This window comes from Notothenia rossii (assembly GCF_949606895.1).
Source record: "Notothenia rossii genome assembly, chromosome: 6".
Lineage (NCBI taxonomy): Eukaryota > Metazoa > Chordata > Actinopteri > Perciformes > Nototheniidae > Notothenia > Notothenia rossii.
The window spans coordinates 53776964-53796221 of record NC_136909.1 but is presented as its reverse complement, the minus strand read 5'-3'; the positions used below and the strand labels follow the sequence as shown (position 1 = coordinate 53796221).

Here is a 19258-nt window from a genome sequence, read left to right as displayed (position 1 = left end):
AGACAATGGCTAGAATATTCATGTGAAAATAGTACCATATTCTCACATGCCTGTAGAAATGTTGGGTCAAAAATAATGCATAACACAGATGCCTTCACCACGAATGGCTACAAAAATATCTCATATCCCAAGCTTATTATCAACGAGCTGATGTTGCAGCTGAAATGTTCTCCAAGTCACAAAGTCAACCTCACATGATGATGTGATACCAGTTTTCAAGCACAGTAAATATTCTCTTCCCAGCGTATATGATGGGACCAAGGTGATGATGTAGTAGGCTATATGGTTTTAATAATACTTTTGCCTTTCAATGTTTGCCATTTCAAACCATGAGCATGGTTTAAATAATATTTGCCTTGATTTACAATATGTTAACCTTCATTATAGTCCTTGACAGTGGTCTGTACTGCTGTATTAACAACGTGTCACATGTTAAGAATTTACAATCAGAATGGAGTATTCAACTAAGCCGTGTAATACAAGTTGTTAGTAGCCTTAAGGGCCTACACAGCTGTTATGCTATAACACATTGCCCTTCACTGGATGCATAATGAGCTGCACTAAACTACATTTTAGCATTTAAAAAACCTAGCTATTCTTTTGCGGTTATTTTTGTGAAAGTAACTAAAAAGTAACTAAAGTAGTATAACTCATTACATTTCAGAGACAGTAATATTGAAATGTTACTTATTACTTTCAAAAGAGAGTAATAAGTAATATGTAATATATTACATTTTGGAAGTAACTTGCTGGTGAAACTTATGCTCGTCACCATCTCCCTCTGGTCCACATTAATACAAATGATCCCAATACGTATGATTGTATGAAAATATCTTAAAATAAATACAAATTTATTTATTATAAACGTTAGTCTTTAACACCTATCCCTGTGTATATCACCATTCAAACATATTTTAAAAGTTGAACAAACCCCACACAGCTCAGTGAAATGTTGACTTTATTTGATCATTTCAGTAAAAACTAACGTTCATATTTCTCTTTTTGATTATAATACTGATGAACGTTCAAAACAAAGCACTTTGGCAACTTACCACATACGTTTTAAAATGCTTAACTTAACATGATATAATTTCTCCGTCATAATCGTTTGTGTCCGTGAACGGCCGACTGTTGTGTGACAGCAAATGCTGCGGCTGCAAGGCATTGTGGGGCAGCATTTTCTCCTCTCCTTTCGGTTAGGGAGGTCCAGTGGTTCCTAAGCTAAAGGAGGTTATAAAGGAAGTTTGAAACCTCCTTTCCTATCATTCTAGAGAATTCGAACGGCACTTATCATGGCTGCCACTGAGGGACTTCCGGGTCATTTCACTCGGTTAGGAAGGTTCCTAAGCTAAATCGACAATTCGAACGCAACCCTGGTCGAATGGGAGGGATACGGTCCTGAGGAGCGCTTATGGCTAGCTCCCGCACTTATTATTGATATAATTCAGATCGGGGACTTCCATGATCGTCGTCCTGATCAGCCTGGGCCGTCGGGAGTCGTTCCTAGAGGAGGGGTACTGTTGTGTCTCGTCAAATGTGTTTGTTATGTTTATGTATTTTGTCTGTCATTTCCTGTTTTATTTTGTACTTACCTCTTGTCTTTCATTTCAGGCCGTTTTCTTCCTCCCCTTGTGTGTTTTTCCCGCCATCATCAGTGTCTGCCCCGCCCCTGATTGTTTCCACCTTTTCCCACTCACCTCATGTTTAAATAGTCCTGTCTCTCCCCGGTCCTGTGTCAGTTTGTCTTGTTTGTTTCCCCGAATGGTCGTGCCAAGCCTCAGCTCAGACCCCCAACCTGGGGGGCGCGTGAAGCTTGGGAATAAGTTGTAAACAAACATTGTTTGCTCGTAAAATCAATAGAATTGACACATGTTTAACACAACCAGCAGTTAAAAGAAAAGTGGCTATAATGCCCACATCAACAAAGTATGATGAAGCATATACTGTATCTCCCTTGACATCTAAGGTGTTCGGTGTGGAGATCTCTCTTCTCTCTCTCTCGTCTGGGGAGGCTGTGGGGGCTGTGGCTCAGTAGATAGTGTGATGGACTTCAGGGGATAGCAAGTTCGAGTCCCACTGCAGTCAGCATGTCGTTGTGTCCCTGGGCCATACACTTCACCCCAAATTGCTCATGTGGGGATTGGCCGCAGTACTGAATATATGTAAGTCGCTTTGGATAAAAGCGTCTAACAAATGAAATATAATGTAATGTAATGTCTGTGTTGGGGGCGGGGCATCTCGCTCAGACTCGCTGCAACACCGTGCACACAGAGATCGGCTGGTGGAGAACACGTTCAAAAGTTACAATCTAATCTACGGTGCTCGATGTGGTCAATGCTCATTTGCCATAAGTATTTTTGCGGAATGTGACGACCCCTGCTGTGCTATCTCCTGTGTGTGTGTGGCCCTTTAATGTACTCCCTTTGTCTGTCAGCATTGATTGAGGATACCTGGCTGCTAGTACCGGAGGGTTAAAAGGCCTGAGGCAGACTCTCGATGACTCTCTCCGCAGAGGACCTGTTTTGGGAGAGCAACCTTTTCGTTCATGCTTTTGCCTTGCCTTTATGTTAGTTTTGTTTAACGTTGGGTTGTGGTTAATAAATATCTTTTCATATATCTTGTCCTTTCCACGCTTTTGTTATGGCCAAGAGCCAGGTCATGACAGGAAACACGAGCAATCTGTCCATCAGCTGGCCAAAAGGCATCATTCATACGGAGAAATGCACTGTTTTCAACGTCCTTAACTCGGAGTTCTGTTGCTCCAATTACGTGTAAGGTGGGAGAAGTACTCAGATCAAGTACTTAAGTAAAAGTAGTACACTGCAGGGTAGCTTGTGAATTTACTCCAGGTGTAACTAAAGTCTGATTTAAGAGTTCATTATATTTCACATCATTAATCCAGATCTGTAAAGTCACTAAAGGGATTAAAAACATGTAGTGGAGTGGAAGTACATCATTTACTTCTGGACTGTAGTGGAGCAGAATTACAAAGAAGCAAAAGTGGAAATACTTAAGTACCTCAAAATAACTACAGTACTTGAGTACATCTACTTATTACCACCACTGCATGTATTTTATGTCTGCTAGCAGCCCATAATCCACATTATACATAAATTGAATCAATGTGAATTCTGTTTCGTTTAGTTTTTCCCCTAAAAAATAACCTATAAAAATACTGTTAAAGAACCGGATCGATAAGCAGTATTTGTAATTGTTTCGATTAGGCCTTATTATTTCACAGTGGCACAGATCATTTGCCAATACAAGCACTTTTGTTCATGTTCAATCCATAATAAAATATAAAATTATAGTTGGATATTTTTGTCTGGTTATTATTAGCAGAAAAAATGTATTGTTTGTACAACTATATACAATAATTCTACCAATCTCGGTGGAAACCGGATTAGGAGGGGCTCGAAAATATTTCCAATTACACAAGGGGGGCCTGACAGAAAAAGGTTGGGAACCACTGCGCTAGTGGATTGTCAACGGGGGGGGGAAATTCTAAAGATGGTCAGTCCGCCCCTGAAAAATGTCTATGCACTCGTTGTTATTAATAATAGTTATAAAAAAGTTTGTTTATTTTTTTTGTTATCATCTCGCAACCCCCACTTTGGGAACCCCTGTGATATGGGACCTTTAAGACAGGGGGGAAAATTACAAGAATTCCCAATCCGAATTTGTGGATTGTAGCCAGATTCTTTTTAAACCCTCCAAAATGCAGAAAGAAGGAACAGGAGCAAGAGACCAAATATAGAGAGTAGGCAATTTATTGAAAACTGCATTTAGACTCAAACAGGCTGTTCAAAAGCTGATCAAAAGTTTAAGACAAAATCTGCTAAACAATCAGCCTTTCATGTCATTTGCATTCAGACCTTCACACGGTCATGACCTCCTGGTTGCACAGAGAGAGAGAGACTTTCTGGTCTCTCTCTGTTTGAACGTGGCCGGACTGTTGAGCTGCCGAAGGCCTCGCACCGTCGCTGCAGAGGCTGGATGCAGTCAGACGCTCAGTTTACATTTCTTAAAAGATCCTGAGGGTTACGGGACCAAAAAGTCAAGTGGTAGACCCACTACCACTGCAATGTCACCTGCACTGGGACGGGACGGGGTGCGCCAATGAAGGAAGAAGCATCCCAGATCATGACAGAGCCTCCTCCACTGTGCCGCGTAGAAAAATATGTATTGCCAAGAAGCATTGTTTAAACAAGGAAATAATCTACCAAACGCAGATTTCCTTACTTTTACTGTTAAGTTTATGTATATATGTATATATAATATGAGTTTAATACGATCATTTTTAAACAGAACACTGACTGTAGCTCCTCGCTGAATCCTCTATCGAGCTGGATTTAGTGTTTAAATACTCTGTGAACTCTTACGCAATCCACACCTCTCAGATATAGATTTAAAGATAGAGATATAATGATATAGCTCTCTGTCCTGTCAACCCTTACCATTTGCAGATTGATTTTCTAGCGGCTTCTTTTAGACAAAGGATATTTTGTGCATAATGGCTTCCAGCATTTCATTGTATAATTAGAAACGTTATATTAATCAAATCACTGGTATTCACTTGACTTGAGTGTACATGTTCTTACTGTATTGTTTAGATATACTTACGTTATCATGTGAAACATTTTGAATATGAGGGGATAGAGACAAAGTGTGAGCAAATTGGTGTAAAACATCTGAGTTTTATTTCAAAGCAGAATTATGAGAACCACAGTTTTTTTAGTAAACTAACTGTATCAGAAACTACAGAGGCCAGGAAAACTGTTATATTTGTACATAGAAAGTAAAAACATTAGTAAACAAAGAACCATCATGGCAAACTGTACGGACTTATGATCTAATCTATAAAGAAAGTGATCTGTTGAAGGGACACTGGAACGAAAGGGAACAGCACTCCACTCACACTTATGTTTTTTTTCCTCTTTAACCAAGACAGACTCCACATCAAACTCTGCCTGTCCTCTCTAAACCTGCAACAAACAACAGTTAGAAAACAAACCACAACCAGCGTCCTCACTTCGCATCCAGCTTGGCCATTTCCTGAAGATATATTCCGATGCTCTCGCTGTCAAACAGAACAAAGTAAATGTTTTTCAGAGAGGAGCTGGTGGACGACACAAAATGGTTGGAGATGGCCTTGAGGATGAGCTGGGCGGCCATTTGTTTTGGGAATCCGTTCCTGTGAGACACAGACAGGGTGTGAAGACCCAAGTATACAAAGTAAAGTAAGAATATTCTATAGTAGAGTTATCCTGTGAAGTGACATTGAGCAGATTACTTTTCTTAATTTAAGTACATTTACCTGATAATACTTCTCTACTTCTACTCAAGTCGATTGTGTCATTTTCATTTCGACTAATAATTAGGTATTTCAATAGCATAGTATTTCTGCTTTTACTTAAGTAAAGAGTTTGAGTACTTCTTCTGCCTCTGGTAATACTCCAACTTCAGGAAAGTCGTGTCAGGTGTTACACACGGACCGTAAACACTGGACAGATGAGCTTCGAGAGCCTGCATGTTTCTGATTGCCCAGCACAACGCCTTCACCGATGACATCATTTTTTTTGTGGTAAAATCTCAGCCTTTGTTTATCCTTGGTGCCGGGTGATGCTACATAAGCCCCTGCTGAGCCCTAGCTGACAGTAAGTGATGAAAATCAGGTCAGAGGTCAGTTCTGCTGCCGGTATGAAACCCTCAGTGATACAGTGTGTAACCTGATGCCTTCATCCGTCGCTCTCTCACTCTGTCTTCAGGTTATCACTAGGTGTAGGGATGTAACCATACACTCGACTCACGATTCGATACGATTCACGATTTGAAGTTCACGATACGATTTTCTCACGTTTTTGTTTTTTTAACAGAATGAGCAGCGGACAAATGACTGAAAAATATTTCTGTATATAAACTGTACAAAACAACGTACATGTTCTCACCAAAATTGCAACTGTAAACTGTAAACTGTGCAACTCTATTTTATCTTAAATAACAAAAAGATACATAATTGGATTTTGAAAACAAATCCCACATCAAAATGACTCCATCAAAAGAAAAATAAATAAAGTGCAGCTTGAAATGTATGCTCTGCCCGATCATGTCCTTTAACGGCACATTGAGTGACACGGTTGGATTTTTTTCGTCACTCAGCACGGTGGTGGCTGTTTTGAGTGGTTTGAGAAGTTTCACAATGTCCTCGGCAGGGGTGTAGTGCTATTTTTACAAGTACCGGAGCCTGGTCAGTGTTACAGGTTGCCCCCTAACCCTAACCCCCAGAACCGTCCCTGCTGTCGCCCGCTCGCGCAAACACACAGAGCCGAGCTTGAATGAAACACAGAGACCCATAAGTACTTGTACTGACACTGTACTGCAGGCCTATTCAACTGGCGGCCCGCGGGCCAGATGCGGCCCGGAACCAACTCCCGGGTGGCCCAGCCTCCCGTAGCCAAATTCCTACACTAGTACAGACCATGAACGCAACACTCCGCGTTGCATAGAAACCACCAAACCACAACGCAGCACGTTTTTTGAAAGTGCATCTAGTGGTGCTAGTAACGGTGGTCCTATGATAGCAACTCTAAAACATGTCTCTCTCAACTCTGAAGTGTAAACAGAGACAAAACGGTCATTGATCTTGTGGAGCAGATCCAAGTCAAGCTGGACCTTTTCGCGACCGACTTGAGCACGGGTCGGATACTGCATTTTCCGACGCTCCCCAAACACATCACATCTCCGGCACAAATCACGGATGTGATGACAGATTTCATTGCGAGGTTGAAAGAGAACTTTGCCGGTCGATTGGATGGACTTGCTCTGCCCACAGAGGTGATGGGCTTTGCCAGAGACCCCTTCACTGTTTCAGAAGAGGGGGACGCATCAACCAGAGCAAAGGAAGTGGTCCCCTGCATCGACAAGGGGAAATATACACTGGAACTTATTGACATGCAGCGCACTAACGGGCCAGCGAAGTTTTGGAGTGATGTCAAAAAACGGCAGTTCCCTAACGTTCAGAAAGTAGCGATCTGTGTGCTCAGTATATTTGGATCAACATACACATGTGAATCAAGCTTTTCACACATGAACTCAATCAAAAGTAGCACTTGCTGCTCCCTGACTGACAGCACTTTTCACCAATGTCTTAGGATTGCATTGATATCCTATGAGCCAAAAATCACTGCTCTTGTTCAAAACAAAAAATGTCCCTTCTCCCATTGAGAAAGTCAGCGATGACAAATCACAAATGAGGTGACAGTAAGCACCTAGTTTACTATAGTAGACGTGAAGTGTAGTATTCATTCATATAGTTACCCGTATCCCTTGTTATGGGTTTGTGCACTGAAGGGTAACTTGACAGTTCTTTCTGTATTCATTTAAATGCACTTTGTAATGTGACCAAAACGTATGATTTTTTTGTTATTACTTGAAAAGTGAAAAAATAGTATTGCTACAGTACTACCTCTTTGTGTTGCATTGCTCTTTAGCTGTTTTTTTTGTATGTCAGGAAATGTATTAAGACTGCTTGTATTCAGTAAATGCACTTTGTGATGTGCTTGGTTCAAAAAAGATAACCTGAATATTTGACTTCTAAAGCAAACAAATGTAATGCTACAACTGTGCACTTTTTTTTTTCTAATTTGTTGTGTTTTTATGCACTTTTTGACCTACCTTTGTTAGATGAACAATGAATAAAAATTGCATGTTTTTCATCGCAGTAATGTGTTTGTTTAAAATGTGTCACTACCCGCTTTTTACAGGCCGCTGAATGTCTGGCCCAGCTGAATTTTGTAGTTATAAAATCTGGCCCAACTGAATGTGTAGTTGAATAGCCCTGCTGTACTGTATCATATTATTTTCAATGGTTTTATTGTATGATCATTATGACAGATCGCCACTGGGCTTCCAACTAAAGACACAGCCACGCAAAAACTGCGGCATGTGTACAGCTCTTTATGGGTACACCCCTGGTCCTCGGCATCACGGATGTCCGAGTTATCCAGTGAGTAGATTTCACGGGCATTTCGTCGGACGTCTGCACTGAGGAGCAGCTGCCACGGCAAGTTGTTGTTCTAGATAGCGTTCAATCATGTCCAGACAGCTCTTCCAGCTAATCAAATCAAATCAAAATTAGTGCACGCCCTGTGCTGTTAAAAAAATGGCATCGCGATACATTTTTAGCTCAACCGATTTTAATCTTAACGCATCTGTACCAATTTTTAACCGATTTTTAACCGGTTCACGATGCATCGTTACATCCCTACTAAGGTGTGTAAGAGAAAAATTGTGTGTGGGCTGCTGCAGAACAGTGGAAGTTCAAAGGCCTCCACAGCAGTCTCTGATGTGGAGTTGGGACTCTCTTCCTGTTTGCTCATGTGCTGGACATTTATTTGTTATGTTTGACATTGAGCTGCTGTGTTCTTTACATCATCAGACTGCAGGGTGGCCATGTTGAGTGTTACTATAGTTACCTGCTGAGTGAAGTGCACAGACTGCGGATCAGCCAATCATTTCTAAGTCTCAGTGAGAGGATCTGAGCTGTGTGTTGGTGAGGGTGCTCACCGTCCAGCAGGAAGTGAGGGGAAGGCCACAGACTTGAGCTTCTTGTCCTCGGCCGCAGACAGACAGTTCTTCACCGTCTTCTCCAGCTGGTCCTCACACTTGTCGGAGCCCCACTGAGGGACGTTACAGTGGATGATGAAGCGGGCTGCCATCCCAGTGGCCTGGCCCACTACCACTGCACCGTGGAAACACACACACACACACACACACACACACACACACACACACACACACACACACACACACACACACACACACACACACACACACACACACACACACACACACACACACACACACACACACACACACACACACACACACACACACACACACACACACTGAATCTGACTGTTTCACACTTTAACCATAACACAACCTCTTTAATTCATAGCCCTCTCGTAATATATAAATACTCTGGTGTCACAGTTGTTGTAAATGTTTGTCTGATCTTTTCCCTCTCGCTGAGTGACAGGGAGCTGATGAGACGCTGCAGGAGAGGAAGTTCGTGTTACGATAACACAAACGGTTTGATCATTTATTTGTTTGTTAGTTTAAAATGATGTTACCCTTGCCTAATTGACACATTATTGTTTATTTTATTTCACTTAACAAAGAACATAAGGCACTTGTTAGTCTAACATATTTCTTCTAAACTATCTTAAGTTATCAGTCTTCTTTAGTTTTGTTTCTCAAAGCCATGAAACTGAATTAAATATTTGTTATCAATGAATTCTTAACTAAGGTAAGCTTTTAAAATGATCTTAGCTTTAAGATGTTTTTATGACAGAAGGCCCAGAAGGGCTTCAAGTCATCAGACAGTGTACCTTTCTTTAGAATAAAAACATGTATTTCAATCTAGTTTGAATAAATTACCAAAATAAAATATGAAGATAAAAAGCTCACTGTAAATAAAATGGTATGAAGGGCTCACAGATTTAGGGTGAATTTACTTTGAGGTAAAACAATATGACTTCGTTGACACTCCGATGTTTTTTTCAGATTTCTGGCAGCAGGGCTTAAAGAGAAAACTTTTTTAGCCTGAGGTCCAGACTCAGGTGGATGTGGTGAACAGCTGTAGCTTCAACAGTGCTGGACTCATTCAAGTGTTTAAAGTTCAAACAGTAACCACACAGACCCAGATCTACTTAAACCTTCTGGGGTCTAGGTTGGAGAGAGACGAGTCTGAGTAAAGAGGGAGAGGGGGGGCACATCTCTCTGCATTCTGTCGTGTGGTTATATCTCTACATTAAAAAAGCCTCAACAGCACAGCAGTGTCCCATGAGTGCAGTACCTGAAGCCACCTCCAGGGGCCCGTGTCCCTTGCGCAGCTCCTTGACCCCGTCCAGGAACTCTCGGCCCCCAGCCTTCTCCAGGGCGGTGCCTGGAACAGGACAGCAGCAGGTGAACACCAGACTGGGGGGACTTAATAAGAAACTAAGTACAAGTGAACATGTCTCCTTACCCACTCCGTCTTTCATGTCCATCTCTGCGTTTGTCGGGTTGATTATCCCCTCCACTTTGATTGTTCCGATTTTACTGATTTCACTCTCTGTGAGTGACAGCTGTGGAAACACAATTTCATCAACAGAGAAACAGCTGCTGAGTTTCTGACTGAGTCTAAATGACACTGATTTGGCTCTCGTGATCTCATATTTACACTGGAAGTAGACTAGAGGTTGATGCATCAGCAGCTTCAGTCCCTTACCTTCTGTCCCAGGAACAGGCTCTTTGCTGACAGGATGGTGAACCCGTCTCCAGGACCGTCCTCCACCGTGGAGTTTGGTACAGACTCGTTCTCTGTGCTCTGTGCACATGGAAAAAATATATTCTATTGTATAAGTTAACAGTAAGAGTGTACAGAGTATAAACCTGAGTACCATACTCTTTATTCACCTAATCTTTCTCCTGATATGCAGTATTTCTTGAGTCTCAGTGTTCCTAGCTCTAGCTCATTTGATCATGACAGTTTTTTGACACAAAAACATTGAGCATGTTTGGCATATTGGGTTGAATGAAATAAAGATTACATATGTGACCCTAACACAAGGTCCACATACAAGCTCTTTCTGGAGCTTTATATCTCAGTTTTCTGAAGCAAACGGTGTGAAATTCAGCTACTGAAAAATATTATTTTTCCACTCTGTTCCCTTGACTGACCTTTGGCTTGCGGCCTCGTTTGCCTTTAACCTTTTTGAGGGGTTTGACGGGTTTCTTGCTCTTTGGGCGTTCTTCCTGCTTCTCAGGGACGGACGCCTGGCTGTCCACCCTCACCCGGCCCCCCCTCTTCTTGGAGAGCAGCTCTGGGTGGATGCGAGGCAGAACCCCTCCGCTTGATATGGTCACCCCCCGCAGAAGCTGGTGGAGAGACATTTCCAAAACAAAGAGTTTGAGGTGTGTATCAGCGGAAACATCCGCTGATAGACACATCTGACTTGTACTACCACACACACATCACTCTCCAGGAACAAGACTTTAACTCAAATCACAATGAAAGCACATAACCTTGTTACTCATAAAGCAACAATTTCTTTATTTTCTAAGCCAAGGTATGAAGACCGAAACAGAGCTGAGAGAGAATATGACATTCATTCAACATCACTGCAAATGGATGCTAATGTGATGTGTCAATAGTTTGATGAGGTACATTACAGCATGTCAGATGTTTTCAGCTTGTTACTCTTCCCTCAAAATGTCATGATTTAATTTTTGTATTAGCAGTTGCTCTTCAAGCTTCTCCTCACTTTACCCTTCAATGACGTCTGGTGAAAACAGATTCTGAATGCTGTCTGAATTAAACAGATTTCTACTCGTTTGTGTCTTCTTTAAGCCAGAACCAACTTCAGAATGCAGCAGGGCGCAATTTAAAATCCCTTTAAAGGTCCCATGTCATGCTTTTTCGGTTATTACCCGTCCCATTGTGTGTTATGAAGGTTTTTCTGCATGTAAACGGTCTGCAGAGTCAAAAACCCTCAAAGTACACCCTGTAGGGAGTAAAACTCTAACACAGAAAAGACCTGTCTATGCTGCCTCAGAACGCCTCGTTGGAGATTTCTCTTTTTCTTCCTGGGTACAGTGACGTGCCCATACCCAAATGGACCCATTGGTTCAAATGGACCAATCCGTGGAGCCGTTATGTTATGTCCGCGGACTTCCTCACACACACACACTCAATCTTTTCTCAGCTGCAGCTCCGCCGATTCCTCCTCCCTGAGACAGCGGGACACGGCGAGGCTGTTAGTCGGTGTCACTCAGCACACACACAAACTCCCAGCCAGGCTGCGGGTGTGTGTTCGGGCTGGTTTTGGGCTGTGTCTCGCTGTCTCGCAGACGGCCACTGGGCTCATAGGGAGGGGGGGGGGCAGGAGCTCCAACAAGCCGTTTAGGACAGAGAGTGAATACACATACCAGAGGTGTGGACTCGAGTCACATGACTTGGACTCGAGTCAGACTCGAGTCACCAATTTGATGACTTGAGACTCGACTTGACAAAATCACAAAACACTTGTGACTCGACTTGACAAAATCACAAAACACTTGTGACTCGACTTGGACTTGAACACCAATGACTCGGGACTTGACTTGGACTTGAGCCTTCTGACTTGAGGTGACTTGATACTTTAATTCAGGGGTCTCCAACACGCCGATCGCGAGATGCCGCTAGAAGAGCAGACTCCCGTCGGGGAGAGCAGAATCTTCAGCCGCTCCTACTCTTGCTGAGAATCCTTGCAGACAGGGGCAGGTCTTTATTTAGCTGTCCCACCATCCGGCCAATCATATGCGAGGACACACTAGGATCATACCATATGAAATAAGGGTGGGGGCACAGCAGGTGTAGTGGTACAGGCCAGCTGCACAGAGCGACGGGGAGACGGGGAGCCGGATTTAAATGCAAGCGTGTCGGAAAAAGTCAAGAAATTAGCGAAAACCGAAAAAAGAAGCAGCATCTGGCTGCATTTTAATGATATTGTAGAAAGCAAAGCTGAGTGCAGGATTTGTAAAATGAAAATAACCTTCAGAGCAGGGGTTTTTTTGGGTAACCAATCAGGATTTATTTATAGGTGGGAGAAGTTCAGATATTGTACTTGAGTAAAAGTACCAGAGTGTAGGAATACTCGGTTACAATAAAAAGTCCTGCATTCAAAATGTTACAAGTAAAAGTACAAAAGTATTAGCATCAAAATATACTTAAAGTACCACCTGCAGAGGGATCTAGATTCAGGTGTTCTTTTCCCCATAGAGACCGCCTCGCTGCACATTATCCCTGGCATAAAGATAGATTGTGGGTCCCTTATAACATGTTGTACACAGTGGAAATACATTCTAGTCAGGGGGCCAATCCTGAAAAGTGCTTCCGTTAACACTTTTGCTGCCATGTTTGGGTAGAAGCTGTCAACATATTTTCTTGGTAAGAGGGGACCTATGCAAGATGTTCTAGGGTGGTTGACAAGTTTGAACAATTATTTTGTGACTTTTAGAGGCCATTTCAGGCCAATTTTTCAGATTGCCTGCTCGAAATGACATGCCCAAAATAAATATAGAATATCTCCCCAATCACAAGGGCCATATAGATAATCCTGGTATCAAAAGAAAGGTGACAGCAGTGGGATGGCTGCAGAAGTGTCAGAATGTAAATGGATGTTACTGTGTCAGAGAAAATAGAGCTAGACCATTGAAAAAAGGGCAAAAATTAAATTTCCGCCTAAAAGAAAACATGTTTTTAGAGTGAATATCAGCTTGGAAACATGAGATAGTAGCCCAAAAATAATGTAGGAATCATGATTCCAATGTATGCTAGGTACTTTTGCCAAGTTAGAGCACAGTAATTTCATACAGTGCAATACTACACAGGTTTGAATAATATAATGTCCAAGCGGAAATCTATATGATTCTCGAGGTGACCTTTCGTGCTAATGCTTTTTGACTTTTTAATGTTGTATTTTGACAATACACTTGGATACCATGATAAGACAACATATTTTTGTGGATTACTAAGGATCATCTTCCCAGTAATGGAACCATTGTATGTATACGAAATATTACATAAAACATTAAATAAAAACAAAAACAATAAAAATGAATCCAGTGTTAGGGTCGGAAGGAACCAGAGCAACTCAGGGGTTAGGCATGTTCAAGCCAACAGGCGTGTTTTTTTGGAAGAGGGAGGGACATTTATAGACGAGGTATAGTCAAGGCAGTGTGGGGCACTAGAATCCTGGTGTCTACGAGGATGAGGACAGGCCAATGGGGCACAGGAGACACTGAGAAGGAAAGAGACACAAGGTCAGAATGGCACAACAACTGGATGCACAGCAAGGTAGTAAACTTGGTAAGTCTAGAATCTCAGGTACATACCGTTAGGACCTAGAAGGCACTTCAGACTCAATGTTTGCTGGTTACAAACGGCGATCTGTATGCCCCTGCGCCCTCAGTACACGTTCTGATGTGGAGGGCTGAGCATCGCACACTGAAGATCTCGTTGTTGTTGTCCTTTTTTCTGTCGGCCGCACCACAACATCCAGATCAAGATCGGTTTCTTCAATGTTAGTCTCTTGAATGTCATTGGAGTTCATGCACCACGCTGCACGAGCACATCCACACGCCCCACTGCAATACAATCCTCTTCTGCGACAGAGACACTGTCGGGTACTGCACTGACTTCCACTTTCCTTGCATCCACACACTGTCAGCTGTACGCATGTGGATTGTACAGGTTCCTTGGTAAGAAGCATGGGGACCAGCATACCATTCATCATCTGCCAACCACAATTGATTGGTGAAGGCAGTTGTGGATGTGTCACTAGTGACTGTTTCCAAACCTTCGTTTGGTAGTGGGCCCTCTTGAGGTGCATTGACAATGCATCTTCTGTTGGTGGTAATGTATCAACATTGGCTTTAAGTTTTCGAAAGAGAGCGCAGCGAACTTCTTGTATCGAGTTGCTGGTTGACTTAAGGTCATAGAGCTTACATACAAACTGTTCTGCCAAGGATAGGGAAGTGGTACTTGGTACTTCATCCTCACCAAAGTTGTGGAGAAGTTGCGGGTACTGCTGGAACACTTTCCATGCTGTCCTTTTTCAAATTCCGGTGAACTGGCTCGTAGTATCACATCCAGTGATGGCATGAAATGCCAACAGACCATCGAGCATCTCATTTGCTATTGTGATTTGATGGACTTTGATGTAGGGTGGTTTCTTAGCTGTTCCTGCTTTCATCCAAACTTCTTGGCTTAGTTGGTTTGCAAATACAATACAGCTTTTAGTATGGTGGCTAAGTCAGCTTTGTTTGTAGGCCTGAGCACTGAATCTGTTGTGGCAAGTGACAGGGGGACTGCACACAGTTCTTTTTGGAGAAGCTCATCCATGTTGACCTCTCTGCCACTCTCCATGGATACAATGATGCGGTGAAAAATATCCCTGTCAGGCTTCACACACTTGGATCTGAGTTGTTCAAGCTTGGTATCTGTGCTGTATAGGCTTGAGAATGTTTTTGTTTTTCTCTTGGTGAGACTGGCGTGGAAGTCTGTGTTCGTTGTGCCCAGTCGGTTTTTCACCAACTCAGTGATAGTTTTTCTGCCAGACTCTGCAGCATATGTAAGGTCTTTCAGTATCTCTTCTGAGGCAACATCACCAGTTGTCAGGGACACTAAATCATACATATGCTCTTGTTGGAAGACGTTGTATCTCTGGAACTGATCAACAAGTTGAATGACATCGTGATTATTCCTCTTGATTCTCGATTGAAGGCAGTCTTTGTGCGTCTCCTCATCATCGTCGTCATCATGTGTCAGTCCAAACAGGGATCTGGTATCCTCTGCCAAGGATGCACGTTCATTGTAGGTGAGGGGCCAACGGTTTCTTGCTGGATCATTTTTAGTGATGCCTATCAATCCTCCAGCAACCTTTCCCGTTTTATTGATGTGTTCAAGGCGAAGGTCGAAAGGCACCTTGTTGAAGCTGTGTTTGGTCTCCTTGGCTACAAAATCACCATCTAGGAAGCCCTTGTAGACCTCTGGTGCTGTCTGTGCCAGCTGTTCCATGTCTGCTATGAACACAGCACCCCATCTTGTGTAATGGGTGTGATCATACGCAGCAAACCAAGGCATCATGCTCCTGAAGGCTGACATGTACAGGTTCCAATCACCACATCTCAGTGCCCGGGTGAACGCAAGGAGAATAGACACAAGGTCCATGTACTGTCTCCAGAAGGTAAAGGTTGGCTTGTCTTCATTGGCCTTGTCAAACTGTACAAGGAGATCTTGAATCTCCCCAACTTTCAGCACAAGTTCCTCATAGCATGCTGAAACTGCTTCCATTTCTCCACTTCCTATGTGCCCAGACAGTGCATCTGCCAACTCTAATCAACTGTTGTCGATTGTGCAGTCATTATCTTCCATCCATTGCAGAAAGCTTGGCCACAATATTCTCCAAAGTGCTTCAAAGGTTAGCTTGTGTGCACGGGCTACAAGGTTCCATCCCTTTCCTTTCATGATGTTTTCAGCTGTGTTCTTTCCAAACAGATGCTGGCCAATGACCTTTGAAAAGTTCATTTGCACATGAAAGCCACCCAGGAGAATAACAATATTCCCGCACTCTTTTTGGTGATGCCACTGAAGCATCTTTGCTTTGCAGTAGAGCTGCTCATCAAAGGTTATGACTGTGTAGCTTTGGCCCAGCTGTGTAATCATTTTGTGGCAGTTTTGTAACAGTTTTTATTCCAGCTATTTCTGGTGTAACTGGCCCATGGAATTTTGGAGGGGGCTTCTGTGATTCCATTTTAGCATCCTTGAGCTCAAACATCCCTGGTGGAATTGAGAGTGACTTTGCTCTGCCTGATATCAGCTTCACTTTGGGGATTTGTTCTTGAGGTTCACTTCGTCTGAAAACTGTAGTCTGGGAGGCATGAAAGGTTCCTTTCCCATCAAGGGTTTCTTCATTAATGTCGATGTTGTCATTTGCATACATGATGTATCCAGGGAGCTTTGCATTGACAAAGTTTTGTGGAATAAATACTCTACCATCGTCAAAGTATTGTTTCACAGCCTCGTTTGCTATAGCAGTATCTGTTCTCAGCACTGACTCGTAGCTTATACTGTGCCCAGCAGCAAGAAGTAACTGCACTAAGCCCTTTGAGCGTGTAGCTTGGTGTACTGCAACTCTAATTCCAATGTGCTTTGGTGTTGGTCTTTGTCCACCAGATGCCAGGAACACAATGTCTTGAGCAATGCTGAGTAGTTTTGTGTTCACGGTTTGTTTATCCATATTTTCTTGGTCGTCATCATTAGTGCATAGAAGTCGTAACAGCAGGTACAAACTCTCAGGCACCACTTCTTCTGCATGGTTCTGATCAATCCCTCCCATTACATCATGTCTTGGGGACTCCCTGATGTCTGCCTTGATCTTTAATGACACCTAATACAGCCATCTCAGTATCTCATCGTCACAACTAGCCATTCTCATTCCTTTAGTGTCATCTTGGGATTCATGTTCATCATCCATTGTTTTCTTTAGGTTTTGGAGAGCAGCCTCAGCTGTCATTTCAGGAAATATCATCAAGGGCTTTGTTGGGCTCAATGATTGCACAATAATGCTTTCCCTTCAAGCAATTTGTCAAGCTTAGTCTTGAAATGATGACTGTTGTATGTTCCTGGTTCCAAGTTAAAGTCTTCAATAATTTCACAGTATCTTTCCCAAACAGTTTTCAAAGAGTATATTTCACCCCTGGCAAGGCCAGTTCTCAGCTCATCTGCCACATTGTCTAAGCAAATGGCATACGGGTCTGCTCTTGGCGTAGTGCTTTGGTATTTCCCGGAGAATGCCCTGTAGCAGATAAGATGATATTTGCCCTCTGCGGCAATCAAGTCATTGACTCCTGCAAGCCTGCAATACTGTGTCTAGCTGAGCCAGCTGAAGAATATTTTCCGATGTGCGTAAGACTTAAATAGTGTGGAGGTTTTCCTGAGACTTATCCTCCTGACAAAAAGTGCATTTCTCCCAAATGACTGGAGCAATTGAACTTCTAGTGGAACGAGGGCGGCTTGCAGGTTCCAGTGTGTCCTTAGTGTTTTCAAAGCGCTGCTTAAGACGATCAATGAAAACGGCATGGGTAAAATCAGCATAGCATGTCTTGTGCCACTGGACCTCTTCGGCTTTTGTGTCCAGGAACTCCTGAATCCGATCTAGAGTATCAACATATTGTACATCTTTGTATTTTACTCGTTCACTTGCTCGAAGTTTAATGCATTTCAGTCCATCCTCAGATGCTTTTCTTAGTAGTTTATCTTGCCTGTTTTTCCCATAGTCATGTTGACAAATAAAGCATTTTTCCCAATTAATGTAATTTGCTATTCTTCTTCTTTTACTCACTACAGCTCCCTCTGGCTCCATATTGGCTCATCTGAAAGGCAAATACATAGTATCACTACTCTAGTCTCTATTCTTGTGAGGAGAAATTAAAAAGTGGATCACTGCAACATCTTTAGCTATACATTATCTCAGGAGCTGGCTAGCTAACCAGCAGATTTAAACTTCTAGTGTTCTATATACATGTGTAATAGATGCTATAGCTATTTTACCAGTACACATTCTTACAAAAACTCATGTGCACACAGTACTCCTTAATTTAACTGTTGGTGAAGTGAAAAATTGAGATGGAAAATATGGAATGATCTGTTCTGCTAGCTAGCTAGCAGATGGGCTAGCTAGCTTGTAGATGGAAAAAGGTTTAGTATACCAGTTTTTTTGGCAACACTTGGTGGTCGAATCCGGAGGTAACTGTTATTTAGTCGACAATATCAGACTCAAACTATTTATTATCTCAAATACCACCCATTAGTTTGAACTGTATAACTCTTTTGCTTCACTGACATTGCTGCTGTGTTTTGCTGTATCAACCCACAGCATCCCATGTGGTAGGCTATGATATTGTTTTACCATTGGTTGATTTTTTTTCATCAATAGTTAAGATCATACTTTCACAGGACATATAATGAGGGATAATATTACAAAATTGTTAGAAATTACAGAGCAAATTGCCACTAATTTGGCAGCATTGTGAAAAAAGGTCCGATTTGACCACTTACAATAATACAATGATTAAATGACCAAAAAAATCATTTTCAAAGATGTCAACATAGCTAGGCCATATGTCAAGGGGTTAAACATGAATACTGGATAGGTTTACAGCTTCTACCCAAAAGCGATTACTTAAGTTGCAATATCAGTGTTGGCCCCCTGACTCAACATCAGGGATCTTACGGCCCGTCTACACTACAGGCATCGAAAAATGCTTTCAACGCTTCGCCCATTCACTTGAATGGGGTGACGTAGAAGATTTTTAATCTTCGCCGAACTGCATTGTGGGGAGCATGGCATGGCTTTGCAAGCATCAAGAGCATCTATCGGCATCAAAAGTTGAACAATGTTCAACTTTTGAGGCTCGATGCTTGGCATCAGCCAATCAAATCCCGTTTATGCAAATCCCGCCAGTGCAAGCGCTAGCCAATCAAACCGCGTGCAAGCTGGGAGAGCCAGACCGCAGTTCATTTCCTCATATTCCAAACGAGATATTACGGTAGCAAATCACCCGGTTCTTTACGACCAGAACTATTTACCGGGATACAAACCGGAGGAACCAGGCATGGAGGGAGGTCGCAGAGACAGTGGGTGAAACTGGTAGGTTTTTCGCCTGTTTG

General features: G+C 42.5%; 2 protein-coding genes across 5 annotated transcripts in view; both read right to left on the bottom strand.

The window, feature by feature from the left end:
• Positions 1 to 4677: 4677 nt before the first annotated feature.
• Positions 4678 to 19258, bottom strand: part of macroh2a2 (macroH2A.2 histone) — a 40100-nt gene continuing 25519 nt past the window's right edge. For 3 of the 4 annotated variants that reach the window (XM_079687243.1, XM_079687244.1, XM_079687242.1), the window contains exons 4-8: positions 10726 to 10923; positions 10274 to 10372; positions 9860 to 10130; positions 8566 to 8740; positions 4678 to 5194 (exon numbers count right to left, since the gene is read on the bottom strand). In XM_079687243.1, the coding sequence (XP_079543369.1) occupies positions 5029 to 5194; positions 8566 to 8740; positions 9860 to 10130; positions 10274 to 10372; positions 10726 to 10923 (909 nt within the window). In that variant the 3' untranslated portion in view covers positions 4678 to 5028. The remainder of the gene's footprint in view (positions 5195 to 8565; positions 8741 to 9859; positions 10131 to 10273; positions 10373 to 10725; positions 10924 to 19258) is intronic. The other variant, XM_079687245.1, reaches the window with a different exon arrangement.
• Positions 10899 to 19258, bottom strand: part of LOC307043046 (uncharacterized protein) — a 9328-nt gene continuing 968 nt past the window's right edge. Inside the window, exons 1-2 of the mRNA XM_079687246.1 lie at positions 13921 to 19258; positions 10899 to 13826 (exon numbers count right to left, since the gene is read on the bottom strand). The exon at positions 13921 to 19258 is cut by the window's right edge and continues 968 nt beyond it. Of these exons, the coding sequence (XP_079543372.1) occupies positions 14795 to 15880 (1086 nt within the window). The 5' untranslated portion in view covers positions 15881 to 19258 and the 3' untranslated portion in view covers positions 10899 to 13826; positions 13921 to 14794. The remainder of the gene's footprint in view (positions 13827 to 13920) is intronic.